We start from the raw sequence: 20,651 nt of genomic DNA, 5'->3' as shown, positions 1-20,651 counted from the left end.
TGCATTATTTACCACCAGAGATGACTAATTAATTAACAACACCTTCTGAAGATAGTAACAGCAACAGTATAGTATTGGTCCTAGCTATTAGATCTAGTATGAGTACTGATGTTTTCGTAATGTCACACTGAGCTGCATTTTTAAGAATCCTTCAAAATGAGCATTCTTGAGGCATAGCTAAGGTGCAACCATGCTTCAATATTTGGTGGTTGCACGGATTCAAGAAACCAATTATCCATGTATCTCTTTAGTTTAACTCTAGGCAAGGATTTTGCTCTTAGGGAAGTATTAAGCTTGGACTGTACTAAATCTGGTATAGTAAATATTAGATGCTATAATTGGTATGTTGTTGATGACATTGGGGATGTGAAGTAAAGGTAATATGATCCTTTACAATCTTTTTATGGAATGGATATTGTCACTCTATTTTTTATAATGTCACTTCTAATTTGATAAGATTTTGTTGTAGACATGCTTTGTATTGAGAGTTAAATCTCCTAAATGGAAGTGGTATTATCAAATTGATCCTGAATAAATATAATGATTACTGTCTTGTGCTATGGTCTTAAAGTCAGAATTTTTTTAGGGTGGTCACATATTGAGAGTGGAGTTCACATGAGCATTTGACCTCTAGAAAATGGGTAACACTACGAATTGATATCTAGAAAATAATACTCATTATCCTCCTCAGCTTCCTGTAATTTTCAATTCGGATTTCATCCCATTATGGATCAGCTAAGAAGGAGGAGAATCAATCGAGATTCTAATGTTTTGGAACATCAGTCAAATTAAGAGTTTGCTAACTGGGATCCATTTACAAGCATGGGAAGAGACCCTTGGGTATTTGAAATTCTAAACTTGCATTAGGATGGGATTGGTAAGAAGTTGGAAAGTGCAACGCATAGTGAACTATTTTTTTATCCTTTCATATTCTTTTCTAGCCGTTTCTCATCCACAGTTATATAACCTTTTGATGAATTCAGCAACAGCTTTTCTTTTAATTTTTACTAAATTATATATCTGTTACAAAACCTAAACACATATTTATCATGTATATATGTAAATTGAAAATTTCATTCCAAAATTTACGAGCAGCTAAAGTATGGTGGATCATGTATGATGTACTATACTATTGAGTTCATAGCACATATGAAGAAATGAATAATGTCCCAAAGGTGGAACCAATTAAAATTCAAACTTTTCTATAATACTGAATAGTGAATACTCCTTTCGGCTTTAACTAACTGTACACCTAAATTTTTACTTGATTAAGAAAATAATTGAAATATATTCGAGTTATAAAACTTAAAATGTAAATTACAAAATTATCTTCCACCCATTTATTTGACTGGTGTGATTGGTAAACAATAGTAATGTTACATTGCTGGGTTGGTATGCATTTGTAGAAAAATAAAATTTTAAAAGTGAACACGAACGAAAATTAATTATCATTCGAAAACGGAGATTAATTATTTTAAGGTTGATTATCTTCCATTGATTTCGAACAATCATGCTTGTAATTGGTTTTTGCCACCTTATGGATGCTTTCTACTCATAGTACGGTGCTGAATTAGATAGATTATATCTCTCTTATAGAAACCCTTTTCTTTTCCCATTTTCTTTAAGAAAGCTGTAAATGTATTTTGTTTCACTATCATTGTAGACACAATAATATTGGCCTTATTATTCAAAAGTATAGTCAAAGTTAATCTTTTTTATCAATACGCTACATTTATCTATGTTCATTGAGTGAAAATCATTGTTACATCAAGGTCGGGAACAGTCCCAAAAGTTGTAATAATAGATCATTTCATCATGTTCAACAAGCCATTGCTCACTTAACTCAGTTGATCCAAAGATGAATATAGTAAAAAAGTATCTATCCAATTATGAATGGCATATGCGCATGAACATAATTGTGTTACTATTCGGTACTCACTTATAACTCTCTTAGCTTCCTTGCTTCAGAGGCAAGGCTTTCTTTCAATGTAATATCAGAGGCAACAAGCAGTGTAGACCCATAATATTATGACGGGAATTGAGTAGAGAATCTTTTGCTACAAATAACTCATTGTCTTAGCTGATTTATTACTATAATTACCCAAGTTTTTGACCACTTATCTTGGTAATTAGTGTCACTAAACCCGAGAAAAGACCTGCTATCACGGAAGGTAAAGTGGAACACATTAACTCCAATTATTTAAACTATAGGTATATACATTTAGGTAACTGTAATAATTATTTCATCTTATTAATCATATCTCTCTTGTTCAAGTATTACTATTATGTATGTGCTGTTTGTTCCAATGAGGAATTGCTACTTGTCTCTTGTCTGCATGATAATCATTAGGAAAAACATAGATAGTACTATTAATAATAATCAAGAGAAAAGTGAAAATACAATGGAAATTAAAACCAATTGCGTAGTGCAATACGTAGTGGTATATTGTTCTTATCAATGAAAGTTTTAGCTTTATATTGAGCATCGAGTAATGGTGGGGTCACGCATGTTTTGTTAATACACGCAACCAATATTCCATGTTTCGCCAATTATTCCATCATTTTAATTTGGGCAAAAATAAAAAACCGATCGCATGTCCTTCTTTGTTCAATTGTCCTTTATTGGTTCTATTTACTAAGAAGTCTCCATCCAATTCACGGGACTAAAATTATGTTGGTTCTTCCGTGGTTCTCATGGTCGTGATATGACGGAGTTTAATGGATTAGCCCAAGCAGAAAAGGCAACACTCATCAAACAACGTGTAATGCAATGTATTGAATCCAACTCTGATATTTTCATCTCGTTTTAACTAAAGCTAACTGTGGTTATCTTGTAGTTTTCGGCTTAATAATAACAAGACAAGGAAATGGGAGCAGAAGGTAATTACTAATTAGTAGCATTATATGTCTTGTTAACTAAAAGGGATATTATTGTCCAACATTTGAGAAACATGGTAAAAGAAACAAAGTGAATTAGAATGTTAGAAGTTGATTTATTACTTTTACTTATACTAATTTGACAATAATACACTTTAACAGTTCGTATCAGGAGTGGAGATCACGAATTGAAAAATTGAAAGATTGTATATCTTAATTTCAAAGAAAATAGAATTAGGCCCAGAAAAGAAAATAATCTGCAACACATTTCGATACTTAAATTATATTAGTTAAGTGTTTGAGAATATGATTAGATTTGAATTTTAGTGTATCATGTATCATGGAATTGCAGTTTTCCTAACATTTAGTGTATTTATGTTGTGCTTTTAGTATCACGATTTGACAATTTTGTGACTTGATTGGTGTGACTATTATGACATATCCAGGGTTATCTCGTAACGTCGAATTTGTTAAATGTTCAACTGGTTATTATTTCCTTATACTATTATTTGTCTAAAACACTAACATAAAAATTTTAAAAGAATAAAATAAAACAAAATAAAAATAAGATATTATACATATTTATTATGTCTCGAAAATTCGTGTGGGGATAATATATCACCACGAATAAGGAATTGATATAAAAAGTTTCACCTTCTCGTAAAGACATATGATCCTTGCTTCAAAAGCAAAAGCAATTCTGAGAAACAAAGGTGCCAAAGAGGAAAGAATCAATCAAATTTTGATTTCTTCAATTTTTTCCTCTTCACTACATTATTATTATGCAATAATGCTGGCTAACTTATGAAACTAGGAATAGGAAACACCATGTAATGCTACTTAATCCATGGTCAATTATGTTTAGGAAATGTGAAAGATTAATAGAGTTCGTTACTAAAATCAATTTGTTCCAAATAACATCATTCATCTCAAATTTTGAATTATGATGCCTATGTAACATAACATAAGGTGCCGTCGTTCTTCTTGTCATTGTCGGGGATCTCGTGATTATCATTCACTACTATTATTAATTGTCACCACCTAACAGACAAAAATAGTATAACTTCAATTTTAGAAAAAAAGATAAAAGAAAGAAAATACTAAGTAATAATAAATAAACAAATCCTTTCATTTAGTCTGAGGGATTATGCCCTCATGGATTGCCACTGTACAGAATCTTCCCTTCTCCGTGAAGTCCATATCATTACTATGATACTAAAAATTCGCATTTTAATTTATCCTCACACCCAAGCAACACTTCAATGACTAAAATACCCCTTCGCATGCAAATAACAGTTGGTGTCACCCACCTAAATCCCCTAGGTCAATCACGTCACAATACCAAAAATAAAAAAAGCGTGCACATCACGTGACCTCCTATGAAGCCTGTGGCAAAGCAAACGACGTCGTTACGGCCACACTGCTGTGGTCTTTGCAACTCAACGCCTTTAGAATCTTCCATGACACCTTGCCGGAGCTCCGGTTGGCGGCGCCGGAGTCCATCGCCGGAAACATCGTACCGGAGCTGTTCCGGCGAACCTGCCGATTCTTCATGTCGCTGAGCTCCATCTCCGGCGGAACCCTCATTGTTCCGAACACAAGAGAGTACCACCGCGGCTTCATTGCCTTCTTCGCCGTCGCAACCTCCGCAACGCTCCTCGAAGACAAATTCCGATCAACTTCCGGAACCTGCGATATGGCGGAGCTGGAATGTTCGTGTAGCCTTCGATAATCCAAAGACCTGCTGTTCCTCATCATGAAGCGGCGAGAACCGGTGGTGACACTGTTCGATCGAGTGACGACGGAGGAGAGTGACTCGGATCTTCGGCGACGAAGTGGCGGTTTCTTCGTTTCCACGACGTCCTGATTCCTCATATGGTTCTGCGTTGGTCCTTGTCTGTTTTTGAACGGAACGAGTTTTCCGCAGAAGATGATGTCATCAGCGGGGCACATGTCGGAGCTGCTGCTGCTGCTGAATCCGCTAAAGAACTCGAAGAGCTCCGTGGTGTCCGTCATAGACGATGACGACGGTGGCGATCGACGAAGGATCTTGGTGAATGACGCGTCGTCCATGCTGTTGCACTTGCTGGCCGATCTGGAGTTTTGATTGAGCGGCATGTCGCAGAGTGAGAGCGCTTCTTCTTCCTCTTCCTCTTGTTTCTCTTCCACCATTGCTATTCCCTCTCTTTGTTCCTTGACTTCTTGAAATTCATTATAATTGTTCTTGTCTTCGATCATACGAGCATGCTCTTCTTCCATTATTGAAGGAAATGTGAAAGGGAAGAGAGAGAGAGAGAGAGGAATTGTTTTTTTTTTTCTTTTCTTTAAATGAGGCAAATGTTTGTTTATAAATATACGAGTAGTTAATAGTTATATATATATGACAACATGATATATTCACTGCAGTGTGATTATTATGAATTTGAGTGAAGAAAAAACAAAGAAAGAGGTTGGGGAATTATTAGTTTGCCCTTTTGCTTTTGTATCTTTTTTATTTTGCTTGGAGTATATGCAACGATATTTACGAAACAAGTTTATTGTCGATGGGTTCTAGAGAAAAAAGGCATCTAGAAAGCCCAAAATAGTGAGGAGGGTGAAGTAAGGGAAGGGAATAGTGCATTGTCTATATCCACGAAAAAACAATTCCATGCCATTCTTGTGGCTGTAGTCACACTCAAGGGCTCTAGCATGAAGATGAGTTTTCAGTGCTTGGCGGTGCACCTTATCGTGTTCTTTTGGGCAATGGCTATAGCCACGGAACCTAATTAGAGTTGAGGAAGAAAATAAACAAAAACTAGGACCACATACACCTACGTAGATACAAATATAGACACTAGTAATATTATTATTAATTAGCAAATGGTCAAATAGAAACTGCTCCAACTCTTTGCATACTCTGAATTCCATAATATGTGTTGCAATTTGCAATAGAAAGTGATGGCTCCATCTACGAATAAAAAAAATCAAATATGTGCCGGCCTATTTTAGTTGGAATTTAAGCATAGGTTGCCCATAACATTAAATTCGTTTGAGCGCTGCATTACATTTTTCTCTAATCTTGGTATTAATTGATGGTTTTGATTAAGTTTCATATCTTTCATTTATGAAGCTAATTTATTGCACGTGGAATTGGGGTTAGATGTTATCTTTGACAAAATAAACACCCTGAGGATGGTACCATGGATAGACCCGCCGTCGTGGACCTCTCCACTTTTGAATTGTATTCGATGACTCTGACTCAAAAGTACAGAAAAGCTAGATGACAAAACAAAGTGCACCAAGACACATTATCATACAACAGTCAACCGGTAAGTGCTTTGTTTCATCAATGTGTTCTGTACTCAATAATGTGGGGAGTTAGAATACATTTACGAAACTAATTTTTGTAAAAATATGGCGTATTAGAATGCTTTAATACTTTACAGCAAAAGAAGAATACTTTAGGAAGACCACTTATTTGTTAAATGATCAAACACTCCAAAAGTTCTCCAGAATTTAACCATGCTAAGGTAATTTTATTTCCATCAGCGTGAGAGGAATGAGGATTTTTCCAAAGAGGAACAACACGATGATCATCTCTGTAAAGGTGTCAACCAAAGTGTCAACAATAAGTGCAGGAAAAAACTATGAATCAGAAGAATCTGAGAAAAGAAGTGTTGTGATTATATTGACTCGACTGTTGGTTTATGATCCATCTGACCTCCCAATCATCATGTCATCTGACACTTAAGAAGATATTATTTTAACATCAACCCTTTTTCAGAGCTTGTGCCAGGGACTAGGGGTGTTTGTGATCGATATCCAGATTATCTTAAGGTATTTATTAATCAGTCAGTTTAACCTTAATTTTGTGAAGTTTGTAGTCATCCAAATTACTCATCCACTTGGTCTAAAGTCCATCCACATCTAGTCTTGAGAAATGTTTTTTCTGTTAATAGTGGATACCTCCCTCACCCCAAATAAAGATGTTCCTGTGGAATATGTTACATGATGCAAAAATAAAATCCCACTGATGGCAAAGATAAGGGAAAATAAAGGTGAATGCAGAAAACAAGTTTAAGCTTAATATACAAAAAAAAATTATAATACAGAAAGTTCAAGCCAAGCTTTCCTGAAGAAAGAACGAATTGGTTTTGTTGCCAACAACAAAACCAGAATATTCCTGTGCATAAATAGTATGATGTTAAAACTTATGAGTTCTTGTAGTGTACACTTAGACAGTCTTTCCTTCTCCCATTTTTCTCCAAACTCAAACTCAAACTATCCTTGTTTAAACAGAGGTAGCAGAACAAAAGTAATCCAAATCCTAATGTGTCAGTAAATTCAAATCCTTATCTAGCGTTATAAAAGTAAAAGTATCACCGATTTAGACTAATGAATTATGTACCATGCTTTATCAGACACTCAAATAACATTTAGATGCTGAATACGTTCAAAAACTACCCGAACGATTCCATTGAAGAGCAAGATACGAACAGAGTGAGCGAACTCTGCAGAGTAATATTCTGAACAAACAACAGGGTATCCTTTAAATTTAAAGCACAATTTACAGGAGATATTTAACGAAAAATTCTCATTCAATTCAAATCGAATACAGAACCTCAAGATAGATTCAATAAGGGATAGCAACAACTACGCTAACTTAAATTCTGCATTCACAATACTCTGCATTCACCATAAGTTTGGAAGAAAAACAACTTTTGAAAACGCTGTATAACAAATTTAACAGAGCCAGAGCTACAAGTCTGAACTGTTTCGAAAATGATATTGAATTAGATGCAAGATTTAACTAGGACTATAAATTTGCGAGATATTTGAGTTCATCGAAACAATCCGTAGACAAATTAAAGAGCCTAATTGGAAAGCTAATCCACAATACAATTATCGACAAAAAACAGAGCAGAATAGAAAGAAGACGCAAATAAACCCTAATTCTAACATAGTGATAACAAATTCCCAATTCTGAAATGTTTAGCCTCCAAATCCGTAGAGTGTCCTGCCCTGCCTCTTGAGGGCGTAGACAACATCCATGGCGGTGACAGTCTTGCGGCGAGCATGCTCAGTGTAGGTAACGGCATCACGAATGACGTTCTCAAGGAAGATCTTGAGGACGCCACGTGTCTCCTCGTAGATGAGGCCGCTAATACGCTTGACGCCACCACGCCTTGCGAGACGGCGAATGGCGGGCTTCGTGATACCCTGGATGTTATCTCTCAGAACCTTGCGGTGGCGCTTTGCTCCTCCCTTTCCGAGACCTTTTCCTCCTTTACCTCTTCCAGACATGGCTGCTAGCTTTCTCTCGACAACGATGAGGTTAACCCGGAAGCGGAAAAGAATATGCTAATGAATGATGTGGTGAATGGGGAAGACGATATTTTATAGGGTTCGGATATGGATTTGTGGGCGTTGGATGGGTAGCGATCCGTGTGAGTGAGTGATTTCAGATCTATGCCGTTGGATTCGTGACGATTGATTCTCATTGGCTGAAATGGTGTTTGGCGGATTTGAAATTTTGTAGGCATTCGGGGTAGCGGGCGCTTTTTTATTTTAATTTTTGTTGGGAGATGTGTCTTAAAGAAAACACGCGAAATTCCAAAGATAAGTGGAGGCAAAGTTGGCGCGGATTGAAGAATGAAGATTGACCCGCTTTCCATTTCGTGGCAATTTACCGCTGAATCAAATGAATTTTCACATTAGGCAAATTATTCCTCAAAATAACAAATATGTATTACTAATTTAGTATAAGTCAGATAATATATATTTTTTATCGAGTTTCAAAATAATGTAATACACATTAGTCCACTTGAACATTATAATTGAAATTTGAATCATTAAGGTTTGTCGTCGTTTATTAAAGAAATAATAAAGCACTATAATTTTAAAATATTTTTAACAAAAATTAATAAAAATAATATAATTAAATTAAGAATATTGTAATAAACATTTTTTTATGTATCTCTCAACTCTTATGTATTAGGAATTTAGGATGAATTATTTAAATAGTATCCAAAAAATTATATCATTAACCAAAAATACTAACAACAAATAAATTCTAAAAAAACGAATTATATAATTGATCCAAATTTTTATAAGTGAACTTAAATAACTATTTAAAAGTTCATATAAAAAAACCGCAAATATAATATGATTTTAGAAACAAATGCAATAATTATTAAACATATAACAATTTCAAACTTGCTCCAATAATAAGTGAAATACACAGTTGATATTTGCTAATTCCGTCTATGCTATATTTATAGTACATAGTTGGTCCCAACTTCGAATAATAAGAAAAAAGTTGTGTTAGATTTTTGACAATTAATACAAAAACTTAGTCGAATTTTTATCACATAGATAAAAAATGTTATTGCGATAAAACTAGGTTATTGTCCGAAAACAACACGATATATTGCTCGCATATAGTGTCAAATGAGTAAGAGTCACTGCATCAATGTTCGCATGTAGAATTAAATGAGAAAGGATTTTCGCATTTTCATAAATGGACGAAGGTAAATAAGATAATTCACAAAGAAAAAGGTAAATATATAAGTCAAAGCGACAGAAGATTGAGATTTGAGACATGAAACATAGGACTCTAACAGGAAAATCCATTGAAGTAATGGATAACATGACAACGAGGAAGATTAACATCATGTGTGTAACGGCCCAATTTTCGGTACGTCATGATCATACAAAAAGTAAGGTGTTACCAACCTAATTCCTTTATTATCTATTTAATATTGAGCATTTACGCATTAATCTATCGACGATTTTACTAAAAGTTAAAATACCTTTTCAACAAGAACAGAATAACGCATATCAACGTACTTAATATTAATAATACATTATAGTATTATACACAAAATCAATTACAAAACCTACCCCTCAGAATAAAACTCCAACCAACAAGGCGAGGAGAAAATACATTCTAACAACGACTCAACTTGCAAACATATTCTTCTATACTCCTACAGTTTCGTAATAAACTTTCGCACCTATAACTGAAAGGGGTAGCAATAGGGAGTAAGAATTGGAGAGTTCTTAGTAGGATCGGGGTTATAAGCTAAGTTCATTTTATTCTTTACTATACTTAGCCAACAGCAACAAAGTCTGGAATACAAACAACTTTTAACAAACTAAAGATACAGGAGGAAATAAATCAGAAAGCACACATGCACAGCCATAACAAACCACATAATACACTGAAATCACAAGTCAAGAAGTATGCGCAAACAAGTACGATGCATGTCTAACCCTAGTGCAGGTGATGAGCTCATTTGTTGTTTTCGACCCGCACTGACGCTATCCAACTCGCAAGTCGAATAAGGCTTTCCAACATAACCTCTGCAAGTTTAGACTTCCTGTAGGCGCTGATTCTCCCGCTGGAGCATGTGACTCTTTCTCCTGAAAGTCATTCCATATTTACGAGCGTTCCCGCATAATCATTCACAAACAAAGCCCACGACTTATTAACATTTATCCTTTGACACAATAACCATACTATCGTCACCCTCTCGTGACTTTCCCATAATCACACGTGCCGATTTATCTTTTCTTCAGTCTTTTGATTATCGACATAAATAAATCAAATTATCTTCACACTATTCCCTCATCCTTCACTAAATATCTTATCAAAAAAGAATCATAAGGTTCTTTTATTAAGTCAGTGTTCTCTAAAACTTTTAAAATTACTCTGTTTACTATTCTCTGTTTTATTCTTCATAATATATATAATAATACTCTTATAAAATAATACCCTTGATAAATAATAATTATAATAATAATTTACTCTAATGTAAATGAGTAATTTTAAACAAATATTTTAAATAATATTTATAATACTCTTAAAACTTATTTTATAAAACCTTATTTTTTAAACTTTTATTAATTACTTTCTAAATCACGAACTCCTTAATTTTTTATTTTTTACCTGAATATTTTATAGAATTACATTTAAACCTTTACTCTTTGTTTCATATTTATAATAATAATCCAGAACTTTTATAAAATATCCATTTATCCCTAAACTTTATTTATTACCCAAATTACCCACAAAATTTATATAATTATAATATTAAACTTAATCTTTTCATAAGAATACATTTATATCCTCCAAAAATAATTCTTCATGACTATTTCAACTATTCACAAAGAACCAAAACTCTTCTTATTTTCCTTACAAAATATATATTTAAATCTTAATTCGTTTTTGAGTCTTACAGTTGTAGATTCGCCTAACTTTTTTCGCCTAACTTTTATACAATCACTTAGCCAGTTAAACCTCATCAAATGTAAATCAATAATTCTCATTCACAACAGCCTCAAAATCATCAAAATAAACCCAGCTGGACTGTTCTTCTTGGCCGAAAATCATAATTCACATGCAACAAAAATAATTCAACAAAATTTTAACATAAACTTAATCAAATTCAACTAATAATCAATCAAACCAACAATCACTTATCACATTAACATTTAATCGGTGAGATTTTACCAAAACCCTACCTTCGTACGAAATCAAAATACTCGAAGTTCGGAGAAACTTCCGTCGAAAACACCAAAGAACCGAACTTTAAAGGAGGGGGAGTAACTTCACCATTAACTTCTCCTGAACAAAAGTAACCCCATCGCGTAGAGGAGGAAGATACGAACACTTTAATCGGATTAAATTTTTTATAGGAGTTACGAATCATAAAAAATTGATGCCAGAAGTTTTGGTGAGGTTCACGGTTTCTTCAAGGAAAGCTTCGGTCTCTCTCCCTCCTTTTCTAAGGCTCGGTGAATGAAGTGAAAAATAAATATGATGATTAGTGGTGATTAGAAAAAGAGCCATGTGTAACACCCTAATTATCAAAATATCACGCTTTCACCTGCACCACTTTAATAGCTCAGGTATTACGATGACTCTTAAAATATTTAATACTAAAATATGAGTCTGTTTAAAATTTAAACCGAATTTTTCAAAACATACATTCATACTTACAATACAAATTACAATACTTACAGAGAATACATACATACATATATATATACACATATTATTACTTTACAGGCATTACATAGTCAATTTTCTATCCCTCTTATAGAAACTTGCAAAGATAAAGGTGAGGGAAAAAGTAAATAATACAACACAAAACATCGTTTAAAACAGAAAAGGAATAAATGAGCTTTTCTGAACTCTGTCGTCCATAACCTGAAAAAGAAAAGACCTGTAGGAGAGTGAGAACATTGTCCTTGCTGGTTCTCACTATGGGATTAGAGAATTACTATAATAGGATACATGAAGATAAAACCTTTATAGTGATTAATAATCGCCTTACACATCTTTTCAAAACCAAAGATTTAATATCAAAACTCCAAAATCCTTTCTAAAAGAGAAAATTGTTAATATTTTAAAAATTCAAAAATATTTTTAAAAGTTTTTTCTAGACAGTATGAATGACCAAGGTGTTCCAAGCATAGGTTCATTAAGTCTATGCTGAACCAGTTTAGTTATTCATACTTTTCTAAACCAAAAACACAAACCCAACACGGCCTTCGGCCCACCTCATCATCAACCACGACTCTAGACCCAAACAACTCAATCCACAGCCAATCCATCACAATCCAACTAATTTTCAGTCACAAACACGAGTAAGAAGATTCAAACACAATCAATCAGTTACTTCAATTTGAGCAGTTAGCAAATAAATATAAATATTCATATAGACAAACCAAATACAATATCTACACCCAAACAATGTCATATATATGCATATGATGCATGCCTGTCCTAGTGGCTGATGAGTCTCATATGTCGGTTATAAAGCCAACCCGACAAGTCCTGGTAGCTAACCATTGGACTGTCCCTCTGTCATGCATCCCCAACTCAAGTAATTCCCAATCATAATCATATAATATATAACACCCACACTGGTGTTTATCCAAGGGGGCGAGCTCATCCAAAACTTTCATATTGTCCGACCACACTTACGACATAGGGTCAGCAGAGTATCGAGTCTCACCCTAGAGCACGTGGTGGCTAGCGACTGCTTTCACCCAAGAAAACTCGTATCTCAGATATTTGGAAGTGCATCAAATCACATTGTTAATCAATAATCAAGTACAAGTTCATACCGAGCCATAATTCAATATTTATCACAGCCATCCGACTCATAACATAATCCATAACCAACCATTTGCCTCATAACATACACAGCACTTCCTACACAATCCTTCTCAAGTTAAATCATCATTCATACCATATAATACTTTTTCTCAAATTAATTTTCTTTGAAAACAACAATCAAATTCATCTTTGCCTCAATTTCAAAATGCTCGTTTCTCAAATAGTTTCAAGCTCATAAGCCATTTTTCCTCAAAGTAAGTTCTCTTTTCAAAACAAAGCCATCATCGGCATCATCTTTTTAAAACTTCCAAAACAATGCCAAATTGAAAATCTCTTACGAAAGACTCAAAATCATCCATCCTAAAACAGGGTTTGGTAATAAAATTCCTCAGCAGAGTCTCAAGACTTTAAGGGAGAATAACATAACTCATCTCCTTAAATTCGTTTAAAATCTGTAACACCTTAACTTCTTGATTTGAGTAATAAAAATAGAATCTAAGCCAAGTCGAGTCGTGTAATGAATTACTCCAATCACATTTTCAAAATCATTTCTTTCACTTGAACCAAAACCAATTTCAACCCAATGATAAAGATTTGAAGTGTTTCCAACAGCTCGGTAATCATTTTAGTTTTGCTAAACCAAAATTCAAAGAATACTTTAAAACTTTTCTAAAACGTCAAAAAATGAGATTTGTCATTCGAAATCCAAATTCTTTTCAAAGTCACTAAAACCCCTCCAAGTAAAAATCTTTAAGTCAATAATAAAAAAAAACATAAACCCTTTTCACCTTTAAAACAGCCTTCAAGCATAAATCTCTTCCGAATAACTTGCACCCAAAAACATAATATTTTTCTTAGGAAACAAGACTAAGTCGTAATTCTCTTTTCAATAATTCTTTTCAAAACATAATTTCATCACTTCCATAAATAGTTCAGATAAAAATAATAAAAGTCTTAAATTCAGAATTCTCCAAGTAAAATAGTAAAGGCCTTAAATTCATAATTTCCCATAACATTTCTCATAAAGACTCGGATTTCATAGGAATTTCGGCAGCACCTCCCCTAAAACTTGGACTCTGCTACCCTTTTCGAGTCCTAACCAAACCAATCTGCAACCCTCCTCAATGGGTTGAAAATCAAATTAATTCAAAATCAAGCTGGATCTAAAAGTGCATACCATTTTCATATTTCAAGAAAACCAATTCAAACTCAAATCAATTTCCAACGGATTAAACTCGATTTCAAAACTTTAAAGAAACAACTTAAAAGAAACAACTTAAAAGAAACACTTCAAAAATAGTCCGTTCACAACCCAACAATAATCCAGTCAAACAAGCATTCACATCAATCCAACACAATCAAACAATACAAAAGACTTATACAATCACTAAAGGTACATTTCTCATATCAGTATCCATATATAACAATTCCAGATGAATAAGTTTAGTGTTCAGAAAAAGGCCCCTACCTCGATAAGTTGAAACCATAACCCAAACGCCTCACAGAATTTCTTTCGTCTCTACCCGAATTCAATGGCAGCTTCAAATCACAGCCCCGCACACTTTGACAACAGCATAAATAACTTTTAAATACAACATGCAACCTTGGTTACTAACTCCTAATACATCAATATCACAAGACTCTATTACACGGAACAGAACACTAATGCGGGGGTTTTTGAAGCGTAAATATTCAATGTAATAACAAAACAAAACAACAGTGGTCTCTGAACCGGTTTAGCGACAGCTTCTGCAGCCACCTCAAGCGGCAGCAACGACTGGACTCCGACGACGGCAACTGGAACTAACATGTAATGATTGTAATGTTTCCAAAAACTCAAAAGAAATGAAACCCAATACTTAAAATCTTACCGACAGTGTTTTCGGCAACGGAGGCTTGACTAGAAGTTTCGGCAGTAGCAGATATGGCGGCCACGACAGAACGCGGTGGCTTCTCCATGGTGACACACTCCAGGGCGGCGTGTCTCTCTCTCTCTTCGCGAACGACGACGGCGCGGACTGGAGATGACAGCGCGAATGGTGGTGGTGGAACTGGAAGCTCCTGCGATTGTGACGCAACGGCGGCAAGCTCAGTCACGGCGTCATCCTTTCCTCTTCTCCCCGTCGCTCTCCTTCTCCTCCCCTTGTGCGTGACGACGATGCGGTTGTGACGGCGAGGCATGGTGCATCGGCGGCGCGTGGTGCACGAAATTGTGATCATCAACAATGGTGCCAAAGACTTGGAGCTCTCAAACGTGAATCACACTTTGTCACAACTTCGCACAACTAACCAGCAAGTGCACTGGGTTGTCCAAGTAATACCTTACATGAGTAAGGGTCGATCCCACGGAGATTGTTGGTATGAAGCAAGCTATGGTCATCTTGTAAATCTCAGTTAGGCGGATAATAAATGGTTATGGAGTTTGATAATTTAAAATATAAATAAAACGTAAAATAAAGATAGAGATACTTATGTAAATCATAAACCAAAAAATGGATTTTTGTTCAAGAATGAAATCTTATTGGAACTGTCCAGTTCATCCTTCGGAACCATATCCCATCCCGGATCTGATGAAATAGGATGAATTGAGACAGTATTTTGTAAATACATAATTATCTTGAATATATTAACCATTTCTTTACTTTCCGATCGCCCGGATAGAACAAAAGAAACATCTTGTTCTTTCTTCAGCAATTTCTGATCTCCAGTAGACCTCCAGATAAGTGTATGGAGATGCTTTATCCCTTTTGAATCTCTACTTTCCTACTGCTTTCATCCAATCATCCTTACTCCTTTCTATGGCAAGCTGTATGTAGGGTGTCACTGTTGTCAATGGCTACTTCCCATCCTCTCAGTGAAAATGGTCCAAATGCTCTGTCACAGCACGGCTAATCATCTATCGGTTTTCGATCATGTCGGAATAGAATCCATTGATTCTTTTGCGTCTGTCACTACACCTAACAATCGCGAGTTTGAAGCTCGTGACATTCATTCAGTCCCTGAATCCTACTCGGAATACCACAGACAAGGTTTAGACTTTCCGGATTCTCAATAATGGCCGCCAATAATTCTAGCTTATACAATGAAGATTCTGATTAAGGAAACCAAGAGATACACGCTCGATCTAAGGTAGAACGGAAGTGGTTGTCAGTCACGCGTTCATAAGGACGGATGATGATGAGTGTCACGGATCATCACATCCATCAAGTTGAAGTGCAGCGAATATCTTAGAATAAGAATAAGCTTGAATTGAATAGAAGAACAATAGTAGTTGGATTAATTCTCGAAGTACAGTAGAGCTCCACACCTTAATCTATTGTGTGTAGAAACTCCACCATTGAAAATACATAAGTGATAATAGTGTTCATTGGCTTCGGCCCCAGAGAGGGAACCAGAATAACCAAGACATGGTCAAAAGATGCCTAGTACAATAGTAAAAAGTTCTATTTATACTAAACTAGCTACTAGGGTTTACAGAAATAAGTCTAAGTGCAGAAATCCACTTTCGGGGCCCATTTTGGTGTGTGCTTGGGCTGAACTTGAGCTTTACACGTGCAGAGGCTTCTCTTGGGATTAAACGCCAAGTTGTAACGTCTGTTTGGCGTTTAATTCTGGTTTGTGACATGTTTCTGGCATTTTACTCTAGAGTGCAGCATGAAACCGGCGTTGAACGCCAGTTTGCGTCATTTAAGCTCGAATAAAATATGAACTATTATATATTGATAGAAAGCCCTGGATGTCTACTTTCCAAAGCAGTTGAGAGCGCGCCATTTGGAGATCTGTAGCTCTAGAAAATCTATTTCGAGTGCAGAGAGGTCAGAATCCAACAACATCAACAGTCCTTTTTCAACCTAAATCAGATTTTTGCTCAGGTCCCTCAATTTCGGCCAGAAAATACCTGAAATCACAGAAAAACACACAAACTCATAATAAAGTCTAGAAATATGAATTTTGCATAAAAACTAATGAAAACATCCCTAAAAGTAGCTAGATCCTACTAAAAACTACCTAAAAACAATGTCAAAAAGCGTATAAATTATCTGCTCATCACAACACCAAACTTAAAGTTTGGAAGTTTGGAAGTTTGGAAGAGTTTTGGAGAGATAGATTTTAGTTGGTTAACCAAGCTTTTTAATAATATTTTAAGGTCAAAGAAGATACTAGATGAGTGGAGAAAGAGCACCTTGATACCTATCCACAAGAATAAAGGGGATATACAATGTTGCAAAAACTATAGAGGAATCAAACTCATGAGCCATATCATGAAGTTATAGAAAATGGTGATAGAACAGAGGTTGATACAAGAGGCACAAGGAATGGAGAATCAATTTAGTTTTATGTCAGACATATCCACCACTGAAGCGAGATACATGTTAAGAAGGATGATGGAAATGTATCGTAGTAATAAAATGGATCTACATATGGTGTTTATTGATTTGAAAAAGCGTATGATAGGGTGACAAGGAAAGTCTTATGGAAGGTTTTGAAAAGGAAGAGAGTAAGAATTGCATATATTCGTGTAAATATAGACATGTATAATGGGGCTACAACTAGTGTGAAGACGCAAGGTGGCGTGACTGACGTGAGCAGAAATTGGCAGATTAAGAATTCATTAGAGAAATGGCGTTGCGAGTACAGTTCTTAACCGGTGAAAATCCACTTGTCAATTTAGAAAAGGGTTGTCACAAATTTCAGAAATAAAATACTAGGAGTATGAGTCCCAGGTCGTCTCCCAACGAGTTGCAGGAAGATGTGTTATTTTATCAATCAGAGGTTTTCAAAATGCGTTTTGAGTTTGATGAATAGAAAATTAAATCAGAGAATTTATATGATTTAAATAAAATCTTGACCGGGAGAAGATTAATTGGAAGTTCTATCATTGTTAGAATTTTGTCAAAATCAATTAATAATTAGTCATTGTTTTCATTTAGTTAACCCTCAACAAATGAAGGAAAGTCAAATTAAAAGTCAACTTCTATTCACAAGTCCTAATCCTCTCCCTTGGAAAGGATTGGAGTTAGTGACTAACAAGCCAACCAACAATAAACCAACTACAATTGAACTCTTGAGTATTCCAACTCAAGGTTCTCCTTTTAATTAACTCCCAATCAAGTTGAAAAACTACTCCATCATTATAAATGTGAACTTCACAAAATCAATAGGAAAAATAAGAAGAGACATAATAAATAATGACGAAAGAGATTAATTAAAAGTAAAAATAGTTTTGTATTAATAAACTATGAAAACAATTCGATATCAACTCTGAACAAATTGAGAATATGAAAGAGTAAATGAAAAGTAAATAACAAACTATATTGACTAGTACCGGAGGTAGACTCTTCTCAAAAGCTATAGCCAAAAATCTTCAAATCCTAATTTATGAATGTCAAGAAGAGAAAACCTAGGGGAGGAGTAAAATCAGATCTAAAAACTTGAAATTATGCGGAATGAATTATTTTCTTCTGTCTCTGCATGTTCCCTAGCTCTAATCTGTGTTTCTGGGCCAAAAACTGGGTTGAAATGCGGCCCAGAATCTATGCCAGCGACTTTTGTAATTTTGCAGATCGCGCACGTCACGCGGCCGCGTCGACCACGCGTTTGCGTCACTCAGCGTTTTTCGTACCACGCGTGCGCGTCGTCCACGGATTCGCGTCGTTCGTGCAGCTTCCAATCCGCGCGGTCGCGTCAAGCACGCGAGCGCGTCACTGTGATTTCTTCTATTTCGCGCGGTCGCGTGAGCCATGCGACCGTGTGACTTCTCGCTGATCATATCCTCAATTCCTTGTGTTCCTTCCACTTTTGCACGCTTCCTCTTCATCCCTTACGCCATCCTTGCCCTATAAAGCCTGAAACACTTAACACACAGATCACGGCATCGAATGGTACGAAGGAAAATAAAAATATACAACTAAAAGGTTTCTAGGAAGCAAGTTTCCAATCATAGAATATTTTTAGGAAGGAATTGTAAATACATGCAAATCATATGAATAAGTGGGCGAAAACTTGATAAAACCACACAATTAAACACAATATGAATCATAAAATAGCGGTTTATCAATGACAGAGAAATTTTCTATTAGTTTAAGATTGTAACAGCCTAGACCACCCACTAGCACGATATTGTCCGCTTTGGCACACAAGGCCTTACGGTTTTGCTTTTGACGATAGGGATGTTAGCCGAAGCCCCCCATACTCACTCATCAAAACACATCATGCTAGGGAGAGGTATCCACACCCTTATAAGGCATGCTTCGTTTCCCTCCCCAACCGATGTGGGACCTTACAAAGATTACACTAGATTATCTTTAAGTCTATACATTTTCACATTAGTCTTGAAAGTACTTACAGAGCATATCCAAGAGCCTGTGTCATGGTGTATATTTTTTGCCAATGATATCGTCCTTATGGAAAAGTCAAGGGAAGACTTAAATAAGAAGTTAAATTTATGGAGAGAAGCTTTTAGAAGTATATGGCTTACGCATAAGCCGTAATAAGATGGAATATATGGAATGTAAGTTCCTCACTGAAGAGGAAACCTTAACACAAAGGTGAAGATTGGAGAAACATCATACGAAAAGTTAAAAATTTTAAGTATCTTGTGTGCATCATACAGGATAACGAAGAGATTGAATAGGATGTAAATCATAGAATCCAAACAGGTTGGTCAAAATGGCAGAGTACATCTGGTTTTATATGTGATAAAAAAAAGTACCTTTAAAACTTATATCTAAATTCTATCGCACTGCTATCAAACCGGCTATACTTTATAGTACATAGTGTTGGACGGCTAAAGAAGAGCACCAACATAAGTTAAGTGTGGCAAAGATGAAGATGTTAAAATAGATAAGTGGCCATACGCGATTGGATAAAATAAAGAACGAAGATATAAGAGAGAGAGTTGAGGTAGCATCTATTGTGGAAAAAATAGTAGAATCGTGCTTTAAGTGATTTGGACATGTGAGAAGAAGAGCGACAAAATACCCAGTCAGCAGAATGGATGAGATATAAGATGGGTAAAGGGTGAAAGATAGAGAAATACTTAGGAATACTATCTATGAGTTGGTCAAATGAGATCTACATATAAACGAGATCATTTTAGACATGATACATGATAGAGGTCAATAGCCTTTACCTAGTGAGACGTTTTTTGTTGTTGTTGTATACTATTGGTATTTTATTTGCTCATATTTGTGAGAGAATACTTTTTGTTTTTTTATTACGGCGAAAGAGAATACTCTGATTTCATGGATTTTTTTCTAATATAAATTATGAAAAATATTTATTTTTTCAAAATTCATTTCTAAACTTTATTTATCCAAATGCACGTTTTTTTGTATTTGGGCAAGTTCGCCGCACCCCACGGCAAACTCTATAAAAATTAGCAAGTTCAGCTTACACCCGGACGAACTCTATAAATTTTATAGAGTTTGCCTTACTCTCCCAGGAACTCCACTTTAAATACATCAAATTGAATTTGAAAAGTTAACAATGATAAATATTATATGGTCTCCAAAGTACATAAGGTAGCGTTTGGTAGAGAGACAGAGACTGAAAGACTGAAACTAAGAGACAGAAACTAAGAGACAGAGACAGAAATAAATTTTAGTATTCTGTTTGGTGCAAAGTAGGAGACAGAAACTAAAACAAGAACGAAATTCTAATTTAA

General features: G+C 35.2%; 1 protein-coding gene and 1 long non-coding RNA gene across 2 annotated transcripts; one reads left to right on the top strand and one right to left on the bottom strand.

The window, feature by feature from the left end:
- Positions 1 to 5,744: 5,744 nt before the first annotated feature.
- Positions 5,745 to 6,723, top strand: LOC140174558 (uncharacterized). Its single transcript, XR_011864295.1, has 2 exons — positions 5,745 to 6,185; positions 6,406 to 6,723. It is a non-coding gene; the product is annotated as an uncharacterized lncRNA (long non-coding RNA).
- A 712-nt stretch (positions 6,724 to 7,435) lies between these two features.
- LOC112698134 (histone H4) lies at positions 7,436 to 8,392 on the bottom strand. The gene has a single exon (XM_025751532.3). The coding sequence runs from the start codon at positions 8,158 to 8,160 to the stop codon at positions 7,849 to 7,851; it is 312 nt and encodes a 103-aa protein (XP_025607317.1). The 5' UTR covers positions 8,161 to 8,392; the 3' UTR covers positions 7,436 to 7,848.
- Between the last annotated feature and the right edge of the window lie 12,259 nt (positions 8,393 to 20,651).

The sequence above is a fragment of the Arachis hypogaea genome, chromosome 1 (assembly GCF_003086295.3).
Source record: "Arachis hypogaea cultivar Tifrunner chromosome 1, arahy.Tifrunner.gnm2.J5K5, whole genome shotgun sequence".
In the NCBI taxonomy this organism is placed as follows: Eukaryota; Viridiplantae; Streptophyta; class Magnoliopsida; order Fabales; family Fabaceae; genus Arachis; species Arachis hypogaea.
The sequence above is the reverse complement of the archived record's forward strand: the minus strand, read 5'-3'. Positions and strand labels throughout refer to the sequence as shown.